Consider the following 25733-nt stretch of genomic DNA (forward strand, 5'->3'; position numbering starts at 1 on the left):
TCAGCCAGCGACTGGAATGGGCTGAACTTGTTCCCAGCCGACGGCCTTTGCACTTGCTGTTCCCTCTGCCCAGAACGCCTGCCTCCCAGGCTGGCGCTGACCTGTCATTCCAGGCACAATTTCAGCGTCACCTTAGAGGAGCCTTCCTGACCTTTCTTTCTAAAATAGCCCCACCCACTGCCCAACCACCTTGTTGAGTTTCCATCTGAGTACTGCCACTCCTTGGTTGTTCTCGTGCCTTTAGTTTCATATTTAGTTATTGTCTGAGGCCCTGAATGTGAACTCCATGAGAGCAGGGACTGGACTCCCTCAGTTTTGTCCATTCCTGTATCCTTTGGGCTTAGAGTAATGCCTGGAACATAGTTGGTGTTCAGTGAATCTTTGTTATATGAACCTCATTATCATTTATTGAATACCACATCATTCAGAGACATACTGCCAGGCTCTGGGCTAAATGCCTTACGTGCAGCACCTCAGGAAGAGGCTCACCTCTCCACTTCCTGACTGGGGGACAGTAACAGTTCCACTCATAAAGTTGGGAGGATCAGGCAGGCTGAGGTGAGGCCTGGGAATATGCATCTTCACAGGGTTCCTCCCTCTTGCCTCCTCCACTCTTGAGGAAACCAATTGCCTTGAGAGTGGGGTGGATCTGGTGCAAGTCTTGGCTATCACTGTTGCGCTGTGTGACCCTGAGTGACTATACTTCTCTGAGCCCCCGTTTTCTCATCTCTAAAATGGGGAGCAGCGTCCCCAGCTCTGGAATGGCTTTGATGCAGGTCAGAAGTTGTTCCCACACCCGCAGGCAGTCCCCACCTTCTAAAGAGCTACCCCTTTTCCATCCTGTTTGCCCTCCACTGCCCAGCTCAGACGCTCCTGGGCCCCCAGACCAGTTCCACACACACACACCAACCCTCCTCTCACTTTTTATTCTTGTAAATTGACGTCAGCACTGCTGAATCATGAAGCTGAGGTTTGAGAGAACCTATACCACGGGGAAGCCACACAGCGTGCACTGCCCCCCTCCCTGCCCTCCTGCTCTGCAGTGTGTCTGCACTGGTGTATGCCGGAGATCTGTCCCTCAGGGCCTGGAGTGCAGCTCCTGGGGGGCTTCTAGGTCACTTTAGGTCACAGTATGTGTGTTAATATAGCTTTTCTTTCTTTTTTTTTTTTTGGCTGCATTGGGTCTTCGTTGCTGCACGCAGGCTTTCTCTAGTTGCAGCGAGTGGGGGCTACTCTTCATTGCAGTGTGCGGGCTTCTCATTGTGGTGGCTTCTCTTGTTGGGGAGCACAGGCTCTAGGCGCACGGGCTTCAGTAGTTGTGGCTTGCGGGCTGTAGAGCGCAGGCTCAGTAGTTGTGGCATATGGGCTTAGTTGCTCTGTGGCATGTGGAGTCTTCCTGGACCAGGGCTCGAACCCGTGTCCCCTGCATTGGCAGGCGGATTCTTAACCACGGCACCACCAGGGAAGTCCGGTATAGCTTTTTTAAAAATGACTCACAAAGAGAAGGGGCCAACTCTGGGAAGTGTGATTAGAGGAGCTTTAGTCTTAGCTGTTTTGCTAAGGGGAATGGGTTTGTGTATGAGTTTGTATAATGAAGATGTGATATTTAAGCTTTTTTTGAAAGGAGGAAAAAAACCCTGGAAATATTGTAAACTAACTGCGATTCGTCCCTCTTTAGATGAGGACCTGTTTCCTCGTCTGCAAAATGAGGATGTTAATAGTACCTAAATCCTAAGGCTCGGGTGAAGGTTGAATGCTTAACATAGGTAACTAGGTGCTCGGAATGGTACCTGCCCAATGATGCTATATGTAAATGTTAGCAGCTGCTACTGTTATTATTACTGCAACCATTAGGCCCTTGTGGGAGACTGTGTTGCCTAGTGGTACCCAGCCTCTGAAGCAGTACTAAGTTTGAAAATCTGACTCCACCACTTGCTGTATGCCCTACTTTGCCTCTCTGAGCCTCAGTTTTCCCATCTGTAAAATGGGGGAGAGGTTGCTAACTCACAGGCTGGTTGTGCGGCTTAAACAAGGTAGCACAGGGCCCAGCATACAGTAAGCGCTCATTAAGTGTTTGCCATATGCGCAAGCACTGCTTTCCTGGGTTTCTCCCGGCACTGCCCAAGCTGGGTAGGAGACAGGAAAGTCAGAACAAGGACAGGAGTTGGTCCACACAGTAGAGAACAAAGGGCAGGGAGATGGTTCAAAGAAGAAAAAGCAGTGGTTCCTTGGAGGCACACAGACATCACCTCCTTTCCTCCCACCCCACTTCATTGAAGGATGATATTGCCAAAGCTCTCTGAGATACTAAATCTCTCCTGGTCATTCTTAACCTTGAGGTCTGGAACCTATTTAATCCCTAAGACAAGTCTGGGCCGCTGCAGCTCTCCAACTATCAAGTTAATTTTATGCTGCACTTTCAAGTCTGAAAGGTATTGTTAAATATTAGGACACTCCATTGTAAGCATGTCCAAGGCTGCAGAGGGCCATTCTGACTTCTAAATATGTGTCTGTAAAGCCGTTTAACCCTAAACCTGAAAATGACTCGATTCACTGGGTGCAGCAACACAGCCCTGCGTGGCCAGCAGACCGGCCACAGATACAAGGAGTAGCCATAAAACCCGTTTCCTGGGCACTCTCTGGTGATGCTGGCCGGCCCAAGCTCCAGAAAACATCACCTCCTCCATCCCCTTTGCATCAGTGCCTGCTGCTGAGGGTTACAGCAAAGCACCTCTTCCAGCAAGCCCATTTTAGAGGTAGTCACTGAGGCCCCGAGAGGTAAAGGGAATTGCCCAAAGCTGCCAACAGGGCCCTTCTGACACCACAGACCACAGAGCATCTTTCTGGCTCCAAGTTGTGTGTTCACCAAAAAGTACACAGGACAGAACAGGGTGGGAAGAAGGAAGTTCAGACCCAACCCTGTATCCCCATCCCATCTAAAATATGCCTTCCTATATGCTGAGTTTCAGAATGTGCCACGCCTCCTTCCAAAAACTCAACAAGCCCCCACCCCCACCCTCTTCCTGGAAAAAGTTGTGGTCATAGAATGAAAGAAGTTTCCTCTCTGTCATCCATTCAAACAGATTTCTGGGAGGACAGCCAAAAAAGGCCCCAGTATCTTCTCTGACACAAGAATGGCCACAGGCAAATTTACCCCACCTCAGTTTTCTCTTCTGTAAAATGGGGATAAAAGCCTCGCTTCATAGGGTTGTCTTTAAAGTAAAGTTAAGCATGTAAAGCACAGAACAGGGCCGGGCACACATTAAGAGCTCAAACGTGAGCTGCCATTTTACACACAATACCAAAACTAGACCAACGGTTCGTCTACCCCTGAGAGCTGAGGGAGGAGCCATGCAGGGTTCCCAGCCACAGAACACAGGCCACACACCATCTTCGGCCACACAGGTCAGTCTTAGGAACCTGGACCCACTCAGAACCATGGAAAACCTTTGCCCAAAGCACACGCTCTAGAAACCTTTTTTCTTAAAAAAAAAAAACTTTCATAATAAAGTTTATTACCTAAACTGGTGGTAAAAAATATAAAATAGGATTCTGCACAGCAGAAAAATAAAGCCAGAGACCCTCCCCCAACCCCTGGTTTGTGCAAAGATACTGGGTATATGTAAACATGAAGAGGTAGGAGGTACGAGTTCAGGTCCTGGCCCCAGATACAATTAAGTTAAGCTGCTACGACAACCAGGGGGACCCAGAGGGAGCACCGGGAGGGGGCACCCCCACAAGAGGTGGGGAGGGGTCTGCGGCCTTGTCTCCAACCCAGGGTAGAAGGCGCCTCGCCCCCTACACCCTCTCCCTCCAACCCAGGCGGGGAGGGCACCCACGTGGTTCCAGGGAGATAATAATAATAGAAAATAATAAGATGCCCCAGTTAATGCTGCGTGCGCGGCCGGTCAGATCTGGAAGGGGAAGGAGCTCAAGTAGTCCCGGAGGACGGGGTTGAGGGGGATGCGCGCCAGGTTCTCGCGGCCCACGGTGGCCACAATGCGCTGGCGGCACAGCTCCTGAAGCGGCCGCACACGGCGCTGGCGCAGCGGGGCCCCCAGCATGCGGGGCGGCGCCGCCACGTAGTGCTCCAGCAGCTCGAAGAGGCAGTCGAAGCTCTCGCGGCTGCCGTCCAGGTGGAAGCGGCCGGCCTGGAAGTGCACGCGGATGCTCGTGGGGCCCGAGGCCATCTTCACGCTGAGGGCAAAGAAGCAGTTCCGCTGGCGGCTGTCGCGCACCAGAAAGGTGCCCACGGGCTCGGCGCGCAGCCGCTCGTGCGCCCCGTGCACGCTCAGGGGTCCCCAGTAGAAGCCGCAGGCGTCCAGGAGCGCGCTGGCCCGGGTGATGCGCCGGTAGTCGGCGTGCGAGCGGAACGTGCGGAAGTGCGTCTCGCCCGGGGTCGGAGCCGGAGCAGCCGGGCAGGGCCGCGGGCGCGCAGGGGCCGCGGGCGAGGAGGAGGAAGAAGAGGAGGAGGAGGAAGGCTCTGGCCGCCGTCGGGTCTCTGCTGCCGTGGAGATTGCATTGTCGGCTGCCACCTGGTTGTGTGCTACCATCCTACACGCGGGGCCGGCCGGAGGGGTGGGCCATAGCGTCCGGGGGTGCGCTGATGGGAGAGACAGGCTGTGAGCAGGGAGTCTGGGTGGGGCTGGGCAGGTGAGGGCCCGCGAGGCAACTTGGGGGGGGTGGGGCTCTGGGGTGAGCCGCTCCTAAAGGGCCGAGGGCTCAAGACCAAGTCCGCGCAGCCTTTGAGCCTCAGTGGGCTCATCTAGAAAATGGGCTTCCCCGCTTGCGGAGCACTTCAAGGCGGGTGGGAGCTCGGTGGAGCGGAGTGCAGCCCCCGAGTCGCTCCGAGTTTGGGTACAAGAAGGGGGCGTGGAGAGGTGCCGGGGAGAAGCCTGCCCCGATTCCGGCCAACCGGCCCTCGGCTCACCGCCCCGTGACCGCCGCCTCCTGGCCAGGCCTGGAATTGGCGCCTTGTCCGGGCGAATTGGGCAAAGGCAGGAGAAAAGCTGCGCTGCGGGGACTCCACGCGCGGGGTCTGCCAGGGTGGGGCCAGAGGGGGCCAGGAGCGTGGCGGCCGCGACCCCACCACGCAGCCCCCGAGGCCGCCAGACACCCGGCTGTCCTGTGCTTTCCTTCCCTCTCCCTCCCGCTTCCTAGCCCAGTGCCCCGCTCACCTGGCGGCGGGGCGCGGGGCGCCGCAAGCGGGGCGGCTGGGGTCTCCGGGGCGGCTCTCGCGCATGCTCCAGGGCCAGGAGCCGTGCAGCTGCCACGGCTGCAGCTCTGTCTACTGCGCGCCTGCCCCTGCACCAGTCTTTTAAACTGGCTTGGGGGCGTGGTCGGCAGAAGGCTCCTCCCCCTACAGACCCCACCCCCTTACAGGCCCACCCTTCCGCGCCACTTTCGGTTTCTTTTTCTGCGCGCCGTGGAAGCCAAGCCGGCTCGACCTTTTCCACAAATGAGGGAGCCCTACCCGGGGAAGCCCCCCGCCCTGACCTAGCCTCGCATCTGTCGTAGGACCCCCCTCTGTCAAGGTCTCTAGCACCACCTCTGAACCTCCTGGGCACTTCTCAGAAGCCCCCTTCGGAACTGGCGGCCCTACTTTGCCCCCACGTACCTTCGGTCGCAGATTTCTGCAGGCAAGCCCTTTAGGATACTCTGGACTAACCGTGACACACCCCTCTTCCCCTCCAGGTGTCTCAGCACCCATCTCTGGTAGAGCTGTGTCCTGTACTCCACCCGACCCTGGGGTCCCACTTCGGACCCCTCGGGACTGCTCCCTCCACTGCCCTGCCCACGTAGTCTCGGAGCCTCTAGATGGCCGCCTCCGCACCCCTCCCTGCCTGTCGCTGTCCCTGGTCTTGGTGTGGGCTTCCGAGGAAGCGGCGGCCTGACCACAGGCTTCGGAGGAACCCTTTGGCGGTACGGGAGGGGTGCCTCGGCTGCGAGCCCAGTTCCTCGGAAACCGGGTGAGGCCCGGCAAGGTACCGGCGGCCTTGGCCAGCGCTCCCTACTGCACGACTGCTGGAGAAACCGAGGCCCAGTGGTTGGCAGAGGGGGAGCTCCAAACGAGGCACGCCCTCCTCGCTTTTATTTTGGGGAGAGGAAGTCGCATCTGGACACCCCTAAATGCACTTGGGAGCCCAGTGAAAAGATAGTTCGTTTTCAGATGTGATAATTCCAAAAACCTACTTTGAGTTTTCCTGGCCAGCCCCTCCTCTCCTCCGACTTCTGCTTTACAGATTCCCCCCCACTGCTCGCATCTGTCCCCTCCCCACACTCACACCTCCGCCTTGGAATGATGGGGTACCAGCTACGATTTGTACATTTGTGTGTGATCCTCTCTGTCGTGGGAAGGCACGGAGAAGGTGCCTGGCTGGTACATGTATTTTTGAATGAAAGAAAGAACAAATGAGCTTGGGGGCTGGTGGGTAGCCTGTCTCACAGTCTGGGAGGGGTCCCGGGGAAGACGCCAGGCTTGGCAGGGACTGGCCTCACGCTGGCACACACTGCCCTCTACAGGCAGCTCTCAGGCTGCAGCCCAGCTAGCTCCTCTGCTCCGAGCCCTGGCTGGAGCCAGGTCCTGCCCGCCTCCCTGGTGATTTCCTTCCCTGGCCCTAGGTAGATCCCAGGACCCCCATGTTTCCTCGTAAACACAAAGGGGTGGCCCAGAACCAGCCTTGCTTAGGGCCCCATTGTCTCCATTAATTCGTGTTGGCAGCAGCTGGTGTTGGTCATTAATGTGGTTGTCTTGGGGGGGGGTGTGTGTGTTAGAGAGAGAGTGCTCATGCACTTGTGTGCAAGGGAGTGAGAAGATGCAGAGCCATGCATGTGTCAGTGGTCAGGTGCTGTGGTCATTCTGGAGCACCTATGGGGGGCTGCCCTGTGGTAGGTGACAATATAAAGTATTGGACTTTGGACCCAATCTATCTGGTTTCCAGTTCCAATTTTGCAACTCTCTATCCTTGTGACCTTGAACATGTAGTTAACTCCCTTGCCTGGTTTCTTCATCTGTGAAGGAGGTAATAATATCTCCCTTGTAGTGTGGGGATTAAATGAGTGGCTATGGGTCAAATGCTTAGACCAGTCCCTGGTATATGATAAGCATTCAGTAGGTGTTTGCTGTTGCTGCTGTTGTTTATCAGCGGCTGTCCGTGGCTGTGACAGCAAAATGGAGCCTGCAGACACGTGGCTTCATTTCAGCAGTTCTAGCCCAGGGAAAGCAGGCCATAGAAGGCATGGGTGGAGCAGAAGGAGGTAAACCAGGCCCCTGGGTGCTGGCAGTGGGAGGCATAGCACCTCCTCTCACTTGAGCTGGAGGCGGGTGGTCCAGGCTCAGAGAAGGCGGCCAGGCTGGGCTGGCTCCTGCACGACTTGTCTTCCTGCCAGCATGTCTCCTTGGCAGGCCTCTGGGCAGAGGGAGATTTATAAATAGCTGATGGCCCATATGCCCCCCCACCTTCCATTGACAGACCGGATGGCTACTTGGGAGAGCCACCTCTTTTTCCCGGGCACCGGGGCCTCCTCCTCTCGGCCCCCTACTTGCTGCCACATGCCCACCCATCCCCCTGGAGCCCCCGCCTTCATTTCATTTACTGATACCTATGGTGTATTGGCCTAAACTGACTGGGTGATAAATGCTTTACAGTCCTTAGACCATTGGATTGACACAACAATCCAATCTGCTCATTTTACAGATAGGGAAACTGAGGTGGGGGGGAGTCACCTGCCCAGGGGCACACAACTCAGAAGGGGCAGGGCGGAGCTTCATACCCAGGGTGTCAGACCCCAAAGCTTTAGCGCTTGTCTACTGTGCTGTAAACTCCCTCCCCACCTCCTCCCCCCCCCCCAACCCTAACCAGATTCCTGGTGATCTCGAATCCCAGTCTGTCTTCTGGTAAAACAGTAGATGCCAAAGAAATCAGATTCATTTGCAACCTGAGCCTGCTTGGGGAGGAGCGAGGACCGTTCTGCCGACTTTCCTATTTATAAGCTTGTGGAGGCCCCAGGTCTTGCCAGCCAAGCCTCTGTCTCCCACTTTGTGGCTTTGGGCCGTTCTGAGTCTTGGTTTCCTTGCCTGTACAGTGGGCCTCATCGCCTACCCTGAGCAGATCCTGGTTGTGCAAGCCATCGTGAGGTAGGCACAAGTTGCCGAGCACACATGGGCTCTCCTCACCACCAGTAGTGACAGTTACTACAGCTTTGGTTTCATTTTCTGAAGTCCTGAGTTCAAAACGAAACCGAATCCAGATACAAAAGGGAAAAAGAAATACACTGATTGACAATCCTTTGTCTCCTGGGCTGTTCTCCCTGGAGGACTGGCAGTAGACTCGCAGGAAGCTAGGCCACGTGGGAGCCCTGAGGAGCTCAGGCTCCACAGCTGTGGAGACCATAGGCCAGCAACTTGCCCTCTCTGGGCCTCATTTGCCCCAGCTGCAAAATGAGCTGTGGAGGTTTTGTGCCTCACAGAGCAGCATGGAAGCAAAGGGCCAGGTACCGAGAAAGTGCTTAGCACAGTGACTTCTTGTCACAGGGCAGTTGGGTCAGCCCCATGTCCGCAGCTTGCTGGGTCACAGCCAGACCTGTCGGCTGGTTCTCCTCCCCCCACCCCCACCCTCAGCAGCCCTGGCTGCCCCAGAAGTGAGGAGCCCAGCCAGCAGCTGGGGAGAGTCAAGATCTTGGCCCTCGGAGCTCAGTTTTTCAGTTTCTCTTTCTAGCTTTGGCAAAGTCCTGCCGGGAAAAACAGTCCCTGATCAGGTCGTGTAATCTTGAAACTGCCCTCTGCCCCAGCGCTCATCAGCCTTTCTTTACAGCCATGATTCCCATGGGAGTCTGTGCCTCTGGGGAGCCTCGAGCTGTGGGGCTTAGAGCAGGGGTCCCCAACCCCCGGGCCACGGACGGCCTGTTAGGAACCAGGCTGCACAGCAGGAGGTGAGCGGCGGCAAGCGAGCGAAGCTTCGTGGCTTCATCTGCCGCTCCCCGTCGCTCGCATTACTGTCTGATCCGTCACCACCCCTACCCCCGTCTGTGGAAGAATTGTCTTCCATGAAACTGGTCCCTGGTGCCAAAAAGGTTGGGGACTGCTGGCTTAGAGCATGGATTCTGGTTTCAATCTATCACTTAATGAACACATGGCCTGGGGCCAGCTTCTTAGCTTCTCTGTGGCTCGATTTCCTCATATGCAAGATAGGGGTAATGACATTTATTTCACTCTTTCAGTATTTATTCAGTAGGTATTTATTGAGTGCCTACTGTCTGCCAGGCACTGGGAACTCAGGGGTCTTCAAGCAGACATAGGGGAGACAGTGAATTCACATGATCATCTCAGATCATGGTAAGTGCTATGGGAAAATAAAGAGGGAAAAAGGGAACAACAAGGTGTTTGTGGACTGAGATAAGGCAGTCAGGGAAAGCCTCTTGGAGGCTGGAGTTGAGGCCTTTCTCAAAGCGGGGTGATGAGGATTCCAGGTAGCGAGAACAGCCAGTGCAAAGGCCCTGTGGTGGGAGCGATTGGCATAGTTGAGGATCAGAAAGGAGACGTGTATAGTTGGTGTAGAGAGCCAGAGAGTGAGTGCAGGGGTGAGTTATAGAGGTTGACAGGGGTCCAGTTGATGGGGCAGGGCTTTGTTGGAACGTGGGAGGGGTTTGGATTTCACCCTGACTGCAGGAGACATTCCTTCAGGCCCAGGAGACACTACAGGATTGGGTGTGGAAAAAACCCTCTGGCTGCTGAAATTCTGGACAGCTTGGGTATTAGCCACAGAGACCTACAGTGGGGGCCTTGGGACACACCTCACAACTGTCCCTGACCTCCCTCTCCCAGGATGTTACCACACTAGCCCCCCAAATGGGTACAAAGACAGTCCTAAGGGAAAGCCAGGACATTCAAGCTTTGTAGTAGAGAACACTGCTTGAGGAGTCCAAGACCTGAGTTCTGGGGTCACCCGTCACTCCCTGGAAGAGGAGTCACCATTTGCTGAGCCTGCTGTGGGCCAGGTGACAGTGTCTTGGTATGTTGTCTTATTTACTCTCCCCCATGGTTCTGGGAGGTGGAAATTATGTCGCCATTTACCAGATGAGAAAAGCGCTACTCGGGGAGCTGATGGAACTTGGTGAAAGTGTTTTGGAGAGACCTGGGGCTTGGCCTCTGTGCAGAGAGGTTGCTGCATTACATGGGGTAGAACCTAGTCCCAGCTGGTCCCGACGGCAGGAAAGGTGGTGTGTTTCCGTGGAGGGGAGGGGATGCTCGAGCCCAAGGAGAAGGCTCTCGTCCGGCAGAGGAGGAGTGATGGACTGAGCTGGTGGCTGGTCTTCCAAGGTCCTGGGGAGACTTGGTGGGAACATTCCAGCAGGCCTATTATCCCCGGGTAACAGGTGAAAAAGGAGAGATTAGGTCAGAGATTACGTGAAGTATCCAGTATTAACCGGCTTTCATTAAGCAGTTGCTGGTACTGTGTTAATAACTCAAAAAAAGGAGGGGCGGGAAGGAGGATTTCTGAGAACCCCGGTTGTGGCACACCAGGTCCTGGTCCCAGCTCCCCACCCCACCCCCACCCCCTCCCTCCCACCCTCCCTGTGGCTTCAGGCAAGTTCCCTTAATGCAGTGGCCGATAGAGCTGTCAGAAAGCCCAAGCCTGGCAGGCCCAGTGCCTTTTCATCAGTAAATCTCCCAGGATCTTGCTTGGAGCCTCTTTTTGGGCATTATTGTAATAGGCCGATCTGGTTCCCACCCTACCCCATCCCATAAGTGGCAAAGTAGGTGTTAGCAGCTGATGAAAAGAGCAATGGTGGTTACCTTTGGCAGTTGACACAGAGGGGAAACAAGAATTTGCAGAAGCTGTGCAACTAGACACGAGGGCTGACCATCACAGTCTGGGGACACTGGGGGCGGGGGCAGGAGGGCTTCTCAGCTCTGCGGCCGCCACACCATGGGAAAACCGTTTGGAGGGGCTGATCGCACCCCAGTTCTTTCGCTTAAGGCCCGTTGCTTCAGGGCACACTGACCAGCAGGAGACTTGATGGTGGCCCGTGCCGCATGGGCCCCTGGCCGAGCCAGCAGGGATGAGCAGCCTCTGGGAGGAGAAGGGAGAGCACTCCTGGCAGAGCATGGCGTCAGCAAGGGCCTGGAGGCCAAAATTTGAGGACCCGAGTGGCAGGTGGCAGGAGATGAGACTCCAGGGAGCAGGAGAGGCCCTGGTGCCACCCTGCTGGTTTATAGGCAGAGGCTTGGCTGGGGGAAGGCAGTGGGTGGCTAGCCGTGGCCTCTCCCTGCCCTGGGGTGGTGAGTCCCACCGAGGAGAGCCTTCTGGGTCACCTTGCCTGGACCAGTTCCAGAGGCAGAGTTTACATTCAGCATTCCTGTGCTATCTTTTTCCAGAGTCAACAGAGCTTTGCTGAGCGCTTATTAGATACTTCACTGATGCTCATGCCTTTTCTCCCTGATTTTCATTTCCTAGTGGAAAATAAAGTATTTCTCCTCCCCAGACATATCCCCAGGCACCAGCTTAGTCTATGTCCTTCCAGATCTTTTTCTAAGCACTTACATACCTGCATTTTCCCCCATAAAAGTACAGTGTAGAATTCTTTGTGTAGAATTTTTCCCCTCCATCAATGGTATATCTTTCTCCACCTAGCCCTTTTCACCCAACAGCATGTCCTGGCAATCTGAGTAGATAGCATAGAGATCAACCCCATTCTTTTAAAAACTGCACGATAGTCCTCAGTGAACCTGCGTGTTCATTTAGCCATCCTATGGGTTGTTTGCAGTTTTTTGCTCTTGCAAGCCATGTGGCCCTGGCGCACATGAGAGAAATGCTTTGCACACTGTAAATGTTCAGAGACACTGCCCCATTCGCCTGCCAACATGTGCATGCACATTGACCCCTTGGCAACTGCATTCAACTGTATCTGCTTCACTGGGTTCTCCCAGTGCTTGTTATTATCAAAACTTTTCTGGTTTTGCCCATTCACTGGGTTCAAAAGTGGCATCTCACTGTTGCTTTTTTTTTTTAATAAATTTATTTATTTTTGGCTGCGTTGGGTCTTCGTTACTGCGTGCGGGCTTTCTCTAGTTGTGGCGAAGTGAGGGCTGCTCTTTGTTGTGGTGCGCGGGCTTCTCATTGCAGTGGCTTCTCTTGTTGTGGAGCATAGGCTCTAGGCACATGGGCTTAAGTAGTTGTGACACGCGGGCTCAGTAGTTGTGGCGCCAGGGCTTAGTTGCTCCGCGGCATGTGGGATCTTCCTGGACCAGAGCTCGAACCCATGTCCCCTGCACTGGCAGGCGGATTCTTAACCACGTGCCACCGGGGAAGCCCCTCACTGTTGCTTTAATGCCTGCACATTCTTTCATTTATTCAGCAAATATTTGCTGAGCTTCTAATATGTGCTAAGTACAGGGGATGTAGCGATCAAGAACAGCATGGCGCCTTGGACCTCTTGACAAAGCCTGAGGTGCAGATAAGGCTCAGAGAGGTTAAGAGACAGCCCCAGGGTCACCCAGCGAGGGAATAGGGGAGCTGAATCTACAGAGTTTGAGGTCTTTTTCCTCCTGAATCACACCTCAAATGGGCATCTCAACGCAGGCTCTGTACCCTCTTCCCTGGCTGCTCCCCCCGCCACCCCCAGGACTGTTGGGTCCCCTTAGTGGTGCCCGGGCAGCTGAGCGAGCAGTCCCACCACAGGCGGGGCTGTGTCTATTTCTCAGACCTCACTTCAACCCAACATCCCAGCACAGGGGGTGGGGGTGGGGGGAATGTGCAGGACCTCTAGGCGGCTGAGTTTAGCATCTATTTCTCTCTGTTTCCTGAATTTGGGTTTTCCGCAGGCCTGCCCCCAAACTACTACCGCCCCACCCCAAACCGAGCAAGTGAAAGAATGAATCTGTGGTTTGATTTTTGTCCTCTTGTCGTCGTGTGTCTGCCTGCGGGAGGGCAGCTGTGTGCCCACACGTGCTTGCTTGTGTGTGTTTCGGTGCGTGGGAGGGGAGGCGGGTGAGAGCCTGCGTGTGTGTATGGGGGGGTGTGGAGCTGGGAGTCCGCACGTGAACCTCGGGCTCTGCGTCTGAGTGGGTTTGAACGGCAATTTCTTTGTATATGTGACTGGATGTCTATGTATTTGTACCACTTTTTTCTGAGTGTTGGTTTCAGGGAAATGTGGGGTTAAGATGGGGCCATAAACCACACACGCGACCCGGTTTGTCTGCTTCCCAGTTCACTTCCTCTATTACAGAGTTGATGTCTCTACAGTAGAGCTCCTGCCTTCAGTGACTGTATCATAAAAGGACACTGTCCAGGGAATAGGGAAGTCCTTTGGTGAGTGGGGCTCAAAGTCCCTGACCTTATCCTCTGACCCTCTGTCTCCACCTCCTCCCTTAAAACTGCTCTCTAGAAGCACTTCCCAAACTCTTCAGCACTGAGGTGTCAATGACTATCATGACGTTATGTGGCTTTTGTTCTTAAACAGGGAACCAGGAGGTTTGGGGGGAAGGAAGCATGAATCTCAGATCTCAGACCTGCCCTCCAAGAGGAAGGTCTCCTGTGCCGCCCTTGGTCCAGGCCCTGCTCCCTCCCTCCTGGCCATGACCTCCCACAGCTCTTCCTCTTGTCCCTTCTTTCCCCTACCAATCAGTCTCCACCCAGCAAAGACACTAGACCCTGTCTCTTGCCTGATTAAGACCCTCTAGTGACTTATCACACCAAATAAAATGTCCAAGCTCCCCAAGGCCCTGCAGATCCTGCGTGGCCTGGCCCCACCTGGTGCTGCCACCCCCTGGCGGCCACCTGCACATCTGTGCCAGCCCGCCAGTCTTTGGAACACCTCAAGCTCTTTCCTTCCTTGGGGCTTTGTACATACTGTCCCCTTGACCTGGAATGTGCTTCCCTCAGGTCTCCTCCACTGGGCCTTCCTTGACCTCTGTCCCCAGCCCTGCTGCACCAGAGTTGCTCTGCGTTACATCCAGACCTTGCTCCTTTGATACTGCTTATTGTGACCGGCAAGTCTTGTGCTTACACGTTTGTGTTCTTTCTGTGGACAGGGCCTTGTGTGTCCTCTGTGTTCCCAGAACCTAGCCCAGCCCCTGAAAACACTTGGTCCCTTGGTAAAGTTTGTTGAAACAAGTGAGGCTCAGAGGTTGATCACCAGCCCAAGGCCACGCAGCAGGGAAACAGGATGAGCCAGGATTCAAACTCAGGATGCTCTGGACTGCAAAATGCACGTACCTCACCCCTCTTCCTGCCACGGTTCTGGACTGCCTACTGCATGTGGATCACACGAACAGTGTGTGGGCCCGTGGGCATCCCGTGTGTGAGTGTGTGTGTGTGCACCTGTGTGCATGAACATGGGAGCATATAGGACAAAGGAGGGCTCTGCCCAAGTAGAGTGTCGCCCATCTACTCCAAAGTCTTCTTGATGTCTCCACCTCCCATTCATTTGTGACCCTGTGTGAGGATTTGTTCCTTATACTTTCGTGAGGTCCCATCACAAGGCATGTCCCTCCTCCCTACCCAACCTCTTCCCTGCTTTGTGCTTCCAAACCAGGCCCCCAAACACATGACACGTTTAATGAACTCAAAATGCCGACTCAAGGATAAGTCATCCAGTGTACAAGCTTTAATCAGTGTTGCATAGAAATCACTGTAGTAACACGTTCTTGCGGAGAGTTTGACTTCCTCCTTCTAGCGTTCCATGCATGATGGCGTTTCTCATCTGGGCGAACCTGACACAGGAACAGAGCCATGGGGTGCCATCTTAGCTGTACTTTCATCCTAAGAGATGAGAATGGGGAAGGGAGCCTTTAATAGTTGAGTGCTTCCTAAAGTCGCTTAACTGTCTCCGCTGGGTTTTGGATGCTCATGTGTATTTGAATATGGGGCATGGATAGACCTGAGACAATCATTAAGGTCCTCTTGACTTGCAAATCCATCCGTTTATCCCATCCATTTATCATACATCCATGAATGAATTGGATGGGTGAATGACTGGATGACTTACTGGATAAGATGATAAGAATAACCACATGGACTGACGGTGGTCCCGGGGCCTGACTGGCAAGCCCACCTCCCCAGCAAGATTTAAAGCTGGGAGATTTAGAGTCAGGTTCAAAGCCCACTTTGTTCTGATGTCCAGTCTCGGGTAGTTCGTTTTGGTTTTCAAGGTCTGGTTTCCTTATCTGACAAAGGAATGTCATCCCTTCCTTCCTGGTATTCTTGTGAGCCTGAGATGTCTGTCAAACCACAGGAGGCCCTTGAAAACTGTTTTCCTCCCTCGATTCCTGCCTGCCGACTCAGCTCCCTTCCCTGCTAATGAGGGCCCTGCATCCCTGCTCAGACCTCCTGTGGAAGAAAGCCCACCTGTGTGTGCACACGGGGCCCAGTGGGAGCTCCCTAGTCTCGGGTGTTCTCTCCACAGCCACCCACCCCTCCCCACGCCTTGGCCGAAGCTTTTGGCCACTCTCAGCCTGCTCCTCCCCTCAGGAAACTCCCTCCATCTCCATCTCCCCTCCCACTGGCAGACCCCCCAGCCCATGTCTACTTACCCCTGTCTATAGCTCGTGCACAACTTTGCTATCGTCTGCTCTTATTGTAGTTTATTTCTTAATAAACATGTCATAGCACTCATGGTGAAAACCACCCTCGTTTACAGAGCACTTCCTACATGGCTGGGCTCCGTCCGGGCCCCACTCCTTCTAGGCGGCTTTAGTGACCCTTCATAGTGGGCTGAACAGTGGCCCCTCCAAAAGATGTGTCCACATCCTAACCCCTGAAACCTGTCAGTGTGACCATTTTGGAAAAAGCCTCTTTGCAGATGTCAGGATATTTAGAGCATCCTGGATTATCCAGGTGGGCCCTAATGGCTAGTGTCCTTATAAGAGACAGAAGAGAAGGCTCAGGGAGAAGAGACCATGGGAAGCCAGAGGCCAAGATCAGAGTTGTGCAGCCACAGCCACCGTGAGCTCGACAAGGGAGGGAGGATTCTCCCTGGGGACCTCCGGGGGAATGTGGCCCAGAGAACTCCTTGACTCGAGACTTCTGGCCTCTAGAAGTGAAAGGATACGATTCTTTGTTTTAAGCCACCAGGTTTGTGATCATTTGTTACAGCAGCCCTGAGAAACTAATGTGCCCCGTGAGGTAGGTACGATTGTTACATTTTACAAAGGGAGAGCAGGCTGAGTAACCAGCCCAGAGTCCCACAGCTAGTCAGTGGTGGAGCCTGGATTCAGAGTCGGGCCTGGTCCCCTCTAGTCCAGCCTCGTGGTCACTAAGGCCTCCGAGGGGATTAAGGAGGCACGTGCGGCTCTGTTCTAACGGCCCTGCCTGGTGTGGTCTCAGTAGGGCTGGTTGGGGGCCACGCGGTGAAGACTGTGTCTGGGTCTCTGGACCCTCTCCACCACTCCCCGCACCCCTCCAATCCGACTGCCAACTTCCCCAGCCTCGAGTGTGTAGTGGGACAGAGACTGTGTTTATTGATCCCAGGGCCCATACTGTATGACTGGCACAGTGCCTGGCATACAGTAGGGGCCCAACAAATGTTTGCTGGGCAGATGAATGGGCGGGTGGATCTGTAGGCCTTGGACAGAAGGACAAAGCTGCTGACCGACTTGCTTGGTCAGGACGGGGGTGGGTGGTCACAGACAGCAGGGCCACCTCCTTCAAGCCTCAGGTGCCGTGGGCCATCTGCAGGCCTCAGTGGTGGCCTCCTCTTTGAGTAGCCCAAGGCCTCTCCTTACCCCTCACCCAGCCCCCAAAGAAATAGAGACGTCCCTGGAAATACTGCCTCCCCACCCCTCCCAGCAGCCCTGATCAGGATCCTTCTCGGGCTCAGATAGCTGGTGCTTGGGGGCTATTGAGGGAAGAGGGTGGAGATCACATTTGTTATTTCTATTGGAAAGAAAAAGGTTAAGGGAGCCAGGGACAGGAGGGGCAGCAGACACATTACGATGCTTCTTGAAGAAGGCCAGAGTGAGTGGACCCAGGGTCTGGGTCTTAGGTCTGTGTCTGGCCCCTTCTCTGGGCTTCCTCTGCCCATTGTTCTAATGAGGGCATTGGCTCTGCCCCCACAGCTGGAACCCTTGAACAAGGCAGAAGTGAGCCTCTCATGAGGGTACAGATGGTCACCTTGAGTGTAGGGATGGCAGAAGAATCAGTGGCTGAGAAGGACTCAGACCCCTCCAACCTGCTCAGCCCCCAAAACTGGGGCCTGCGAGTCGGATGGAACCACCGTGGCTCCAACAACAGTGCCCGTCTTGGTGAAACACTCACTGCGTGCCAGGCCCGGTCCCACCCAGCGTTTCAGTCATCTCTCCCGACCCGCTGACCTGTGGGTAGCTATTAATGTCACCCTTAGGCAGGGAGGGCAGGCTGAGGTTCAGAGACAGACAGCGACTTGCTCAGTGTCACACAGCGAGCGCAAAGAAATTGGAAGCAGGTTTGCTGACCTCCCAAGTCTGTGCTCTTTAAGACCGTTTATGGTTAGAGCAGCAAAATGGGGGTTTGCAGAGGGAGATGATACTGTCCCATCGGGCGCTCTCAGCCTGCATCTGCTCAGACTCGGGGAGGAATCTTCCCTGGAGACGGGACTGGCTGAGGTGACTTTCTAGCCCAGGCTACCACATTCTCCACCCCCTGCAGCACGGGACGGCGGCTGAGAAGTCACAGGGAGTGGACCTTGTGAGGGCTTCTGGCTGGAGTTCAGGGACGGGGCTCAGTGACTCCTGCTCTTCAACCTCCCTGCACACACGCACACATGCGCGCGCGGTGCCACGGGCACGGGGTCGGGGTGGGGCGGCGGGGGGAGAGCAGCGGGAGGAGGATTCCTTGGAGACTCTTTATTTACTCTCTTCTGAAAGTTCTTCTCTCTGGAACAGCGACCGGCACCTCTGCCCGGGCCACGTCATGGGTCAGGACTGCGTCTGCTTGGGCTTGAGGTTCTTCTGGTCCACAGAGTCATCTTTGGCACCTTCCTCCTGCCACTCAGGCTCCAGCAGCAGCAGCTTGCCCTGCACCGGGAGCTCCTCCGCCTCTCCCTCTGCCTCTCCCTCCTCCTCACCCGCCGACGACAAGGAGAAGTTATCCTGACTCACGCAGGCCACGAACTTCTTCATGGAGGATTCGTGGCCCCAGCTGTGGCCCGTGCCGAGCTTGGCACAGTGGGAACCCATCGCCCACTTTGGCTGCCTCTCTGGACTGGGAGGAAAGGCCACTGGTGGGGTATGGAGGGGCCGGCGAGGGTGGTAAGCAGAGCGCTGACATCACAAAGGGGATGTCACCCTGGGATACCTGAGTCTGAGCCGACACCTGAACTCAAACCTAGGCTACCAGCTGTCCCACTGAGCCCCTGCCACATACGGGCAGGATCGAGGCCAAATGCCGGGCCCACACCCGTGCAGCCTCGCCCTGCTGTGTTGCCTCCTCCATCTGGCCTTGTTTGCCCTGGCAAAAGTCCCCCTTTTAGCTGGGATGAGAGTTGGGGATAGAATTTCCAGAAGCAGGAGAGCACACAGACTCCTCCCCACATCCCAGAAGTATCCAGCCCAAGAGAGCTGCTGACAGTATGTGATGAAAAGTAGCCACGAGGGAGCCTTCCAGGGGGCACTGGCAATGTCTGGCTTCTTGACCTGCATACTTAAAACTTGTGCACTATACTTTTATAAAACTAAAGAAAACCCCACTCACTCTCTCCTGTTCTCCAAAATCACCCTTTAAAGGCAGCGGCTTGTAAGCTTTTGGGGCCACCAGCCTCTAGCTACACATGCCCACCCCGCACAATTTCAGCCCGGGAGGGGGTTAAGTCTCCTTGGTCATTGCTGAGCACTAGGAATCTGTTTTCTGACATATAATACAGATATTGTCCCAGATTCTCGGTGGCTGTGGTAGGCTGAGAGGAAAGAAGCTAATGTACCCCGTGAGGTAGGTACGATTGTTACATTTTACAAAGGGAGAGCAGGCTCCGAGAGGCTGAGTAACCAGCCCAGAGTCCCACAGCTAGTCAGTGGTGGAGCCTGGATTCAGAGTCGGGCCTGGTCCCCTCTAGTCCAGCCTCGTGGTCACTAAGGCCTCCGAGGGGATTAAGGAGGCACGTGCGGCTCTGTTCTAACGGCCCTGCCTGGTGTGGTCTCAGTAGGGCTGGTTGGGGCCACGTGATGAAGACTGTGTCTGGGTCTCTGGACCCTCTCCACCACTCCCCGCACCCCTCCACTCTGACTGCCAACTTCCCCTGCCTCGAGTGAGACGGGGAGATGATAGGGAGATGATCCTGGGTTATCTGGGTGGACGCTGAGTGCAACCACAAGCGTCCCTCTAAGAGGGAGGCAGAGAGATTTCACACAGGAAGCAGAGACTGGAGATGCGGCCACAGCAGAGGAACGCCAAGGATTACGAGGAGCCCCCAGAAGCTCGGAAGAGGCAGGAATGGATTCTGCCCGTGAGCCTCCATGGCCCTGTTGTGATAATGAGGGTCCCATCTCAGAATCCCAGCGGCCCACAAGGCCTCACCCAGTTCTGCCCCTTGCCTTTTGTTCCCCCCACACTGGCCTTGTTCTTGCTGGAGCATGCTAGACCTGCTTCCCATCTCATAACGGGTCACATTTTCACACTTTTGTCATCATGTTTCCATGACAAGGAAATGGAAAGGTCAAGGGGGGAGTAGTGTGGCCTTGGGCATCATGATGGCTCCGGGTGAGAGGACACGCACAGTGTCACAGGGTAACACACCAGCACAGCACTCAGGGATGAGGCCCCTGCCCTGACCCTCTCCTCCTCCCCTGACCCCATGGTGAATAGAAGCCTTGTTTGTGCCGTTTGCATAATGGAGACCCTGACAGGCCAGCAAGTTTCTTATCTCAAGCTTTATCTGGCAAATGACTTTTGCTCATTTTACTCAAAATCTTGTGGGCTCCTTGCAAACTTGGGGTTTGGGCATTCGAGGGGGACTTGCTATGGTCTCGCGAGGTGCTTCCTGGCAGGCGACTCTTCCTGGTGGGCCCAGGGAGGCTGGGAGCTGCCTTATGCATCTTCTCCTCCTCCCGATCCTTCTGCAGCCTTTTGGAAAAAGTTCTAGTTACGGGGCCATCTGGGGAATCTGGGTGGGGATGGGCTTGGGGGGCTTTCAGACAGGGTGGGGTCCCAGCACTGCACAAGCCCCCCACCTGTGGCTCCTGTCTGTCACGATAGGGCCTCTGTGGGTCCTCCCGTAGATCGGGACATCCTCCAGCCTCAGCTCCTGCACCTGATGCAGGTGCTCGCTTTTGCCCTGCTGCCCAGAGCCCTGCTGCGGACGGAGACCTTCGTTCGGACTCCTCAGGCAGCATCCGACCATCATGCTCATGGGTGGGGCAGCTGGGGCTGAGGCTGCAGCTGGCCTTGGGGGTAGGGGGAGGAGGCTGAGGCCTGCCCTCCTGCTCTTACTGTTAACAGTGTTGGTCGGGTCTGTCGGCAGCTCTCTGGGGCCTTGTGTATAAGGTGTGTATAAGTCCCCCCACCTTCTGTGAAAGCAGCACAGAGCACAGCAGCCGCCCCTCGCCCCGCCCATAAAACGTGTCCCTGTGCCTCGTAACGGGGGGACTCTCACAAGAAGAGCGCCAGCCTTCTTGTCCAAATCCAAGCCCTCATTCCCCAACCCCTCCAGCTGGTGCGAATCCACACGTAGTCCTTCCGGAAGCTTCCTCACCGCCTTTGCAGCTGTGCCGGGGTCTCTCAGGGGTCGGGGTGGGGCTTATCTGTCCACAGAGTTATCTTGTGCTTACTCTATGCCAGAAATTCCGGAAATTCCATACATTTACTCATTAACTGAGGCACGAAGAGGTTAAGTGACTTGCTCATGGTCCCTGCAAGTAAGAGGCAAGGCTGGGCTTCAGACTCCATGCCCTTGGCCCTCCGCCCCCTCCCCAGCCCCGGGGACAAATGTGTCCTCTTCCCTCCACCTCTGGCCTCCTCCTGCACCTCTCACTGTACTTTGATGACCCATTAAAATCTAGAATCGGAGTCATAGCAACTGCAGGGAGGATGTGGTAGACACATTAATGCCTCCTCCCAAAGATGTCTGTGCCCTAAGCCCTGAACCTGTGACTGTCACCTGACGTGCAGAAGGGACTTTCTGGATGTGAGTGACTTAAGGAGATGGAAGATTCAGTGTGGGTTCAGTGTAATCACATGGGTCCTTATAAGATGGGAGAGGGAGACAGGAGGGTCACAGGAAGAGATCTGAAGATGCTACACCACTGGCTGTGAAGGCGGAGGGAGGGGCCCCGAGCCCAGGAAAGCCAGAGGCCTCTAGGAGCTGAAAGACTAGGAGAAAGGTTATGCTTCCCGAGAGCCTTCAGAACCTGCTTGCACCCTGCTTTTAGCGCCATAAGGCCCATGTGAGAAAATAAATTTGTGTTTTAAGCTATGAAGTTCGTGGTAATTTATTACAATGGTGATAGGAAACTAATACAGAGGCCTCTTATATTAGTGCCCTCAGGCTCCCCCAGGGCACTTGCTCAAAATACGAATGCCCAGGCCTTACCCCCAGACCCTGCTAAGTCAGAACCTCCATAGCTGGAGCCTGCCCGGGGGCCCATGTTCAGCCGTCCTGCCAGCATCTTCTGACTGGCTGTGGAACCAATCTAGTAGTTGGGTCGTGGAAGCAAGTTCATCTCCCAGCTCAGTGACCTCACCTGCAAAGACGAGGCCGTCAATACCTGCCTCGCAGGTTGGGTGTGAGGCCTGGAAGTGGCGAATGCCCAGTACCTGTGCTCTATAAATGGAAGGCGTGGCCCTGTCAAGGCAACTGGGTCAGGGTTCTGGTCACTGCTGAAATGCCCTGGGCTTTGGTCTGCAATGAGATCGTGACCCAGGCTCTTGTGTTAAAAGATCTGACAGCTCTCTCTGAGGCCAGGCGATGGAAGTGTTTTGTGAACCACCTTCGCATATCTCAGTGTATCCTATGGTTAGTGGACCAAGTTATCTTGTTTCCTCAGCCAGGGGTGATGTTGTACCCGAGGATTAAATGAAAGCTTAGCTCAACCACTGTCTGGACAGGTTACTCTCACTGTACCCAAACAGAGGCATCTTTTAAAAAACGGGAATTTCGGCATCTGGCACCTTGGGGAATTGGTGGGATGTAGTGACGGCTGGTGAATCGAGCTTGAGCTGGGAAATGTTTACTGGCTCTCGGGGGTGGGGAGTAGGGGTGGCAAGCCAGTCTTGATTGGTAGCACTTGCCAGTTTGTGGCCCATTTCAGGCTGCCAGCGGAAAGCCACTGAGCACAGAGCTGGGGAGCGTGTGTTCAGAAACCAGCACGGCCGTGGGGCCTGTAAAGGGGTGGCTGGGGAGGCAGATTTGGGTTGTGACTTGGGAGTAGTCAAGAGTTGGAAACAAGATCCCGTGCGACAACCATCCCTCGCGTCCCCTCTTCCCGGTGTCCCCAAGCCCTCCTCGCCACTGAGTCCCTGAAAGTAAAGAGACGAGAGTGACATTTTTCCTTCAGCGTTTATTGACAGGCGGCATTGTTCGCTGGCAGGCTGCTGTTCATTTCATCGGAATGGTGGCATGTTCGAGATGTGGCAAGAGGGTCTTGAAGGCTGGTAGCGTTTCAGGCAGGAGTGTGGTGGTCTTGCTACTGGGCGCTTACTGTCTTGCACACCTTGTGGTGGTGTAGCGGCGGCAGCACACTGCGGAGAACGAGGGGGCGAGAGCAGACTTCAGCATGGGCTGAACCCCCACTCCACCCCAGCTCCCCGGCCCCCACCCGCGGAGCGGACCCCCTCACCTCTCCTCTGCCTCCGGCAGCACCGTATCCTCCTGCGACATCTGCGCCTCGGGCGGCGGCATCTGCTCTGGCTCGGGCTGCGGCATCTGTTTCTGGCCATGGTGACGGATGGAATCGGCCTGGATGCTCAGAGCAGGGGATGCCGCCTTGGTTGAGCCAGCCAACCTGTGAGCAGGTGGAACTCTGTGGGCTGTGAGCCAGGGGCTGACCCCTGGGCCTCTTATAGGTGTGGCAGGGGCCCTGCTCACTGTAAGGTCACAGAGGCCTGGACGTCACAGAAGAGGGCCAGAGCCGGCCTGCATCATGTCCATATATGGGCATGTGGGAGGCCCTCGCTGAAGGAGGGCGGGGACGTGATGCGTGTGGGCCTCCGGGTCATCAGCGGAGGGGAGACGAGGTGACTTCCCTGTAAGGACACTCACTCGCTCCTTCACTTAGTCAGTCAGTTTGCAAAGCATCACTGAACACCTGCTATATGCCAGGTTCTGGCGAGACCCCAGCACACAGTGATAAACAAGGCAGACGTGTTCCTGCCTAATAAACTTTACAGTCTAACTACAGGAAACGTGAATGAAATTACCACGCAGAGTAACTATAATTGTGAAAAGTGCCGAGGAGAGGAACTTCAGGTTTTTATGAGAATGCGTGTTGGGGGGGGTGGTGCTTGACCTCAGGAGAGGCCCTAGGAAAGCCTCCTAAGGAGGATGAGTCAGAATGGGAGGTGGGAAAGCATCTGGGAAGAGGGAACAGCTGTTGCGAAGATCAGAGGCAGCACGTGTGTGTGATTTCACTCACGTGAAATGTCCAGAGAGGGAGAGTCAGAGACACAGAGATGGGTGGGTGGTTGCCTAGAAGCGGCTGGAATGGGAACGGCTGCTCAGCGGGGGCAGGGTCTCCTTTTGGGGTGATGAACATGCTTGGGACCCAGAGAGTAGCGATGGTTACCCAACGTTGTGATTGTACTCAATGCCACTGAATTTTCACTTTAGAAGGCTGGATTTTACATGATGCGAATTTTACCTCAATTGAAAGAAAAAAAGGTTCTGGGGCTGAAAGGTGCTTGAAAGGTGTAAGGAATCAAAAGGAGGCCCAGGCGGAGGAGCAGAGACTGTGGTGGAGGGGGGCGAGACAGGGCCAGACCACTCTCAGCTTCGTCTAACCTTTCCCACATCCCCATGAACTTTAGGGATAAAGAGGGCAGCGGTTAGAATTCGATTTCATTAGCTATAACAGGAAACCAAAAGAAGTGACTTTGGCATAGAAGTTTTGTTTCATTGAAGAAGTCAGAGGTGATTTCGATGATCATTAGAGTGTCTTGTTTGGGGGATCCACACGCTGGAGTATTTGGGGATAATGGGTATCATGTTTGCCAACTGCTCTCAGGTGATTCAGAAAAACAACAGTAACAAGGGGTGCGTATCTACATAGAGAAAGAGGGAGAGGGAGGGAGGGAGGGAGGAAGGGAGGGGGAGTGGAGTAAATGGAATAGAATGTTAACAATTGACCAGTCTGGATGAAGGGAAGTTCTTTGTATGGTTCTTGCAACTTTTCTCTAATTCGAAGTTATTTCAAAATAAATTATGGAGATTAAAAAAAAAAGGGGGGGGGGCCGGGGAAAGTCAGGAGGAAGGCCTTCCAGGGCTGGTATAGGGACTCCACCCTTAACAAGGGCCCAGACTTCTTTTATCTTTCGCCTCTGCCCTAGGCAAGTACTTTCCATCCTCAAGATTGCCTCGCAGTCCAAAATCAGGGCTGCCATGGATGGTTGTGCAGTTCGTGTACTGCTCAAAGCTCTCAGCCAGGGGATTGAATGGTGCAGGCCAGGCCCAGCACCCATAAGCATGCTTCTGCCCATGGGAGCTATCTTTTTCTAATTAGACTGCTCACAGTGGAAGTCTTTCCTAATTTGAACAAAGGCACATTAAGGGCTAGCCTCGGCCCTGCTGGAAATTCAGCTCTATCCACTGTGCAAGAATAAATGAAGAAGAAGAAAGGGGGCGGGGGGCAAAGGAGTTATAACTCTATAAAGAGCTTTCCCAGACACCCCCACCCAGCAACTTCTTCTGATCACTTTCCTTACCATGAGAGCACCCTGCCTCTGAGGATAAAGCTGTGGTTCTTAGGAAGGAGAACGGGGCCAGTGGATAGTTAATACCCAGAGGGGGTGCACCCAGAAACTTCCAGGACCCCACCCTGCAACCCACAGCAAGGTGGGAAAACCATGAATTTGAAGCTGAAGTCCAGTAAGTTACAAGCATGTTGCACTTGGCACATAGGAGGTCAGCAGTAAATTCTCGATTATTGACTCATGTCTAGACTGACTTAAAATTATCACCCCCAATCTTGTAACACTTAGTACTTTTTGAAGATAACCTACATGATCCCGGAGGAACCCCATGAGATGACAGAGATGGGAATTTACCCTGTTTTGCTGTTGAGGAATTTGAGACACCCAGGCCAGATCCCTCCCTCACTCAGGTTTTTATTGAGCATCTACTCTGTGCCAGGCACTCTTCTGGGCGGTGGGATTACAGCATGAGCAAGAGAGGTCAAAGTTCTTGCCCCCAAGAAGCTTACATTCTAGTTGGGACAGACGGCATTATTCAAGTGAACAAACAACTGAACAAAAGGCTTTGAATTTTATTACAAGTGTGCGTAGAATCAGTTGATATGACAGCAGCTGACTGGAGGTTTAGTTTAGGATGCTGGGGACAGGCCTTCTTGAGGAGGCAGTATTTGAGCTGAGAGCTGAGTGAGAAGAAGGAGCCAGGTGTGCCAACATCTGTCCCATGTGGGTCTCCCAGCTGGGGAGGGAGCGGTCACTCAGGGACTCCGCTCGGTGGAAGGGACATGTGAGCCGAGACTTGGCTGGCGGGAGCAGCCCATTGGTTTGAGGACTCGGCAGGGGGACAGGAAAAAGTTTGGAACTGAAAGGAGGCCCCTGTGGCTGCAGAGGAGAAAGCAGTTCTCGGCCTTACGGTTTAGTGGA

At 54.6% G+C, this 25733-nt stretch overlaps 2 protein-coding genes and 2 long non-coding RNA genes across 7 annotated transcripts; all 4 read right to left on the bottom strand.

Moving 5' to 3' along the window:
* Positions 1-3708: 3708 nt before the first annotated feature.
* Positions 3709-5307, bottom strand: SOCS1 (suppressor of cytokine signaling 1). Its single transcript, XM_004270180.4, has 2 exons — positions 5178-5307; positions 3709-4603 (listed from the first exon to the last, which is right to left on the bottom strand). Exon 2 carries the CDS (start codon positions 4551-4553, stop codon positions 3909-3911), a length of 645 nt encoding a protein of 214 aa, XP_004270228.1. The 5' UTR covers positions 4554-4603; positions 5178-5307; the 3' UTR covers positions 3709-3908.
* Positions 5308-17682: 12375 nt separating this feature from the next.
* PRM3 (protamine 3) lies at positions 17683-18208 on the bottom strand. The gene has a single exon (XM_004270179.2). It carries the CDS (start codon positions 18152-18154, stop codon positions 17894-17896), a length of 261 nt encoding a protein of 86 aa, XP_004270227.1. The 5' UTR covers positions 18155-18208; the 3' UTR covers positions 17683-17893.
* A 1659-nt stretch (positions 18209-19867) lies between these two features.
* LOC125961512 (uncharacterized) lies at positions 19868-22031 on the bottom strand. 4 transcript variants are annotated; one of them, XR_007472309.1, is made up of 3 exons: positions 21971-22031; positions 20662-20818; positions 19868-20033 (listed from the first exon to the last, which is right to left on the bottom strand). It is a non-coding gene; the product is annotated as an uncharacterized LOC125961512 (long non-coding RNA). The 4 variants fall into 4 exon arrangements; XR_007472307.1 differs by lacking the exon at positions 21971-22031 and adding an exon at positions 21523-21778; XR_007472306.1 differs by lacking the exon at positions 21971-22031 and adding an exon at positions 21499-21778.
* Positions 22032-22445: 414 nt separating this feature from the next.
* LOC125961510 (uncharacterized) lies at positions 22446-23294 on the bottom strand. The gene is made up of 2 exons (XR_007472303.1): positions 22745-23294; positions 22446-22646 (listed from the first exon to the last, which is right to left on the bottom strand). It is a non-coding gene; the product is annotated as an uncharacterized LOC125961510 (long non-coding RNA).
* Between the last annotated feature and the right edge of the window lie 2439 nt (positions 23295-25733).

Source organism: Orcinus orca, chromosome 16, assembly GCF_937001465.1.
Source record: "Orcinus orca chromosome 16, mOrcOrc1.1, whole genome shotgun sequence".
In the NCBI taxonomy this organism is placed as follows: Eukaryota; Metazoa; Chordata; class Mammalia; order Artiodactyla; family Delphinidae; genus Orcinus; species Orcinus orca.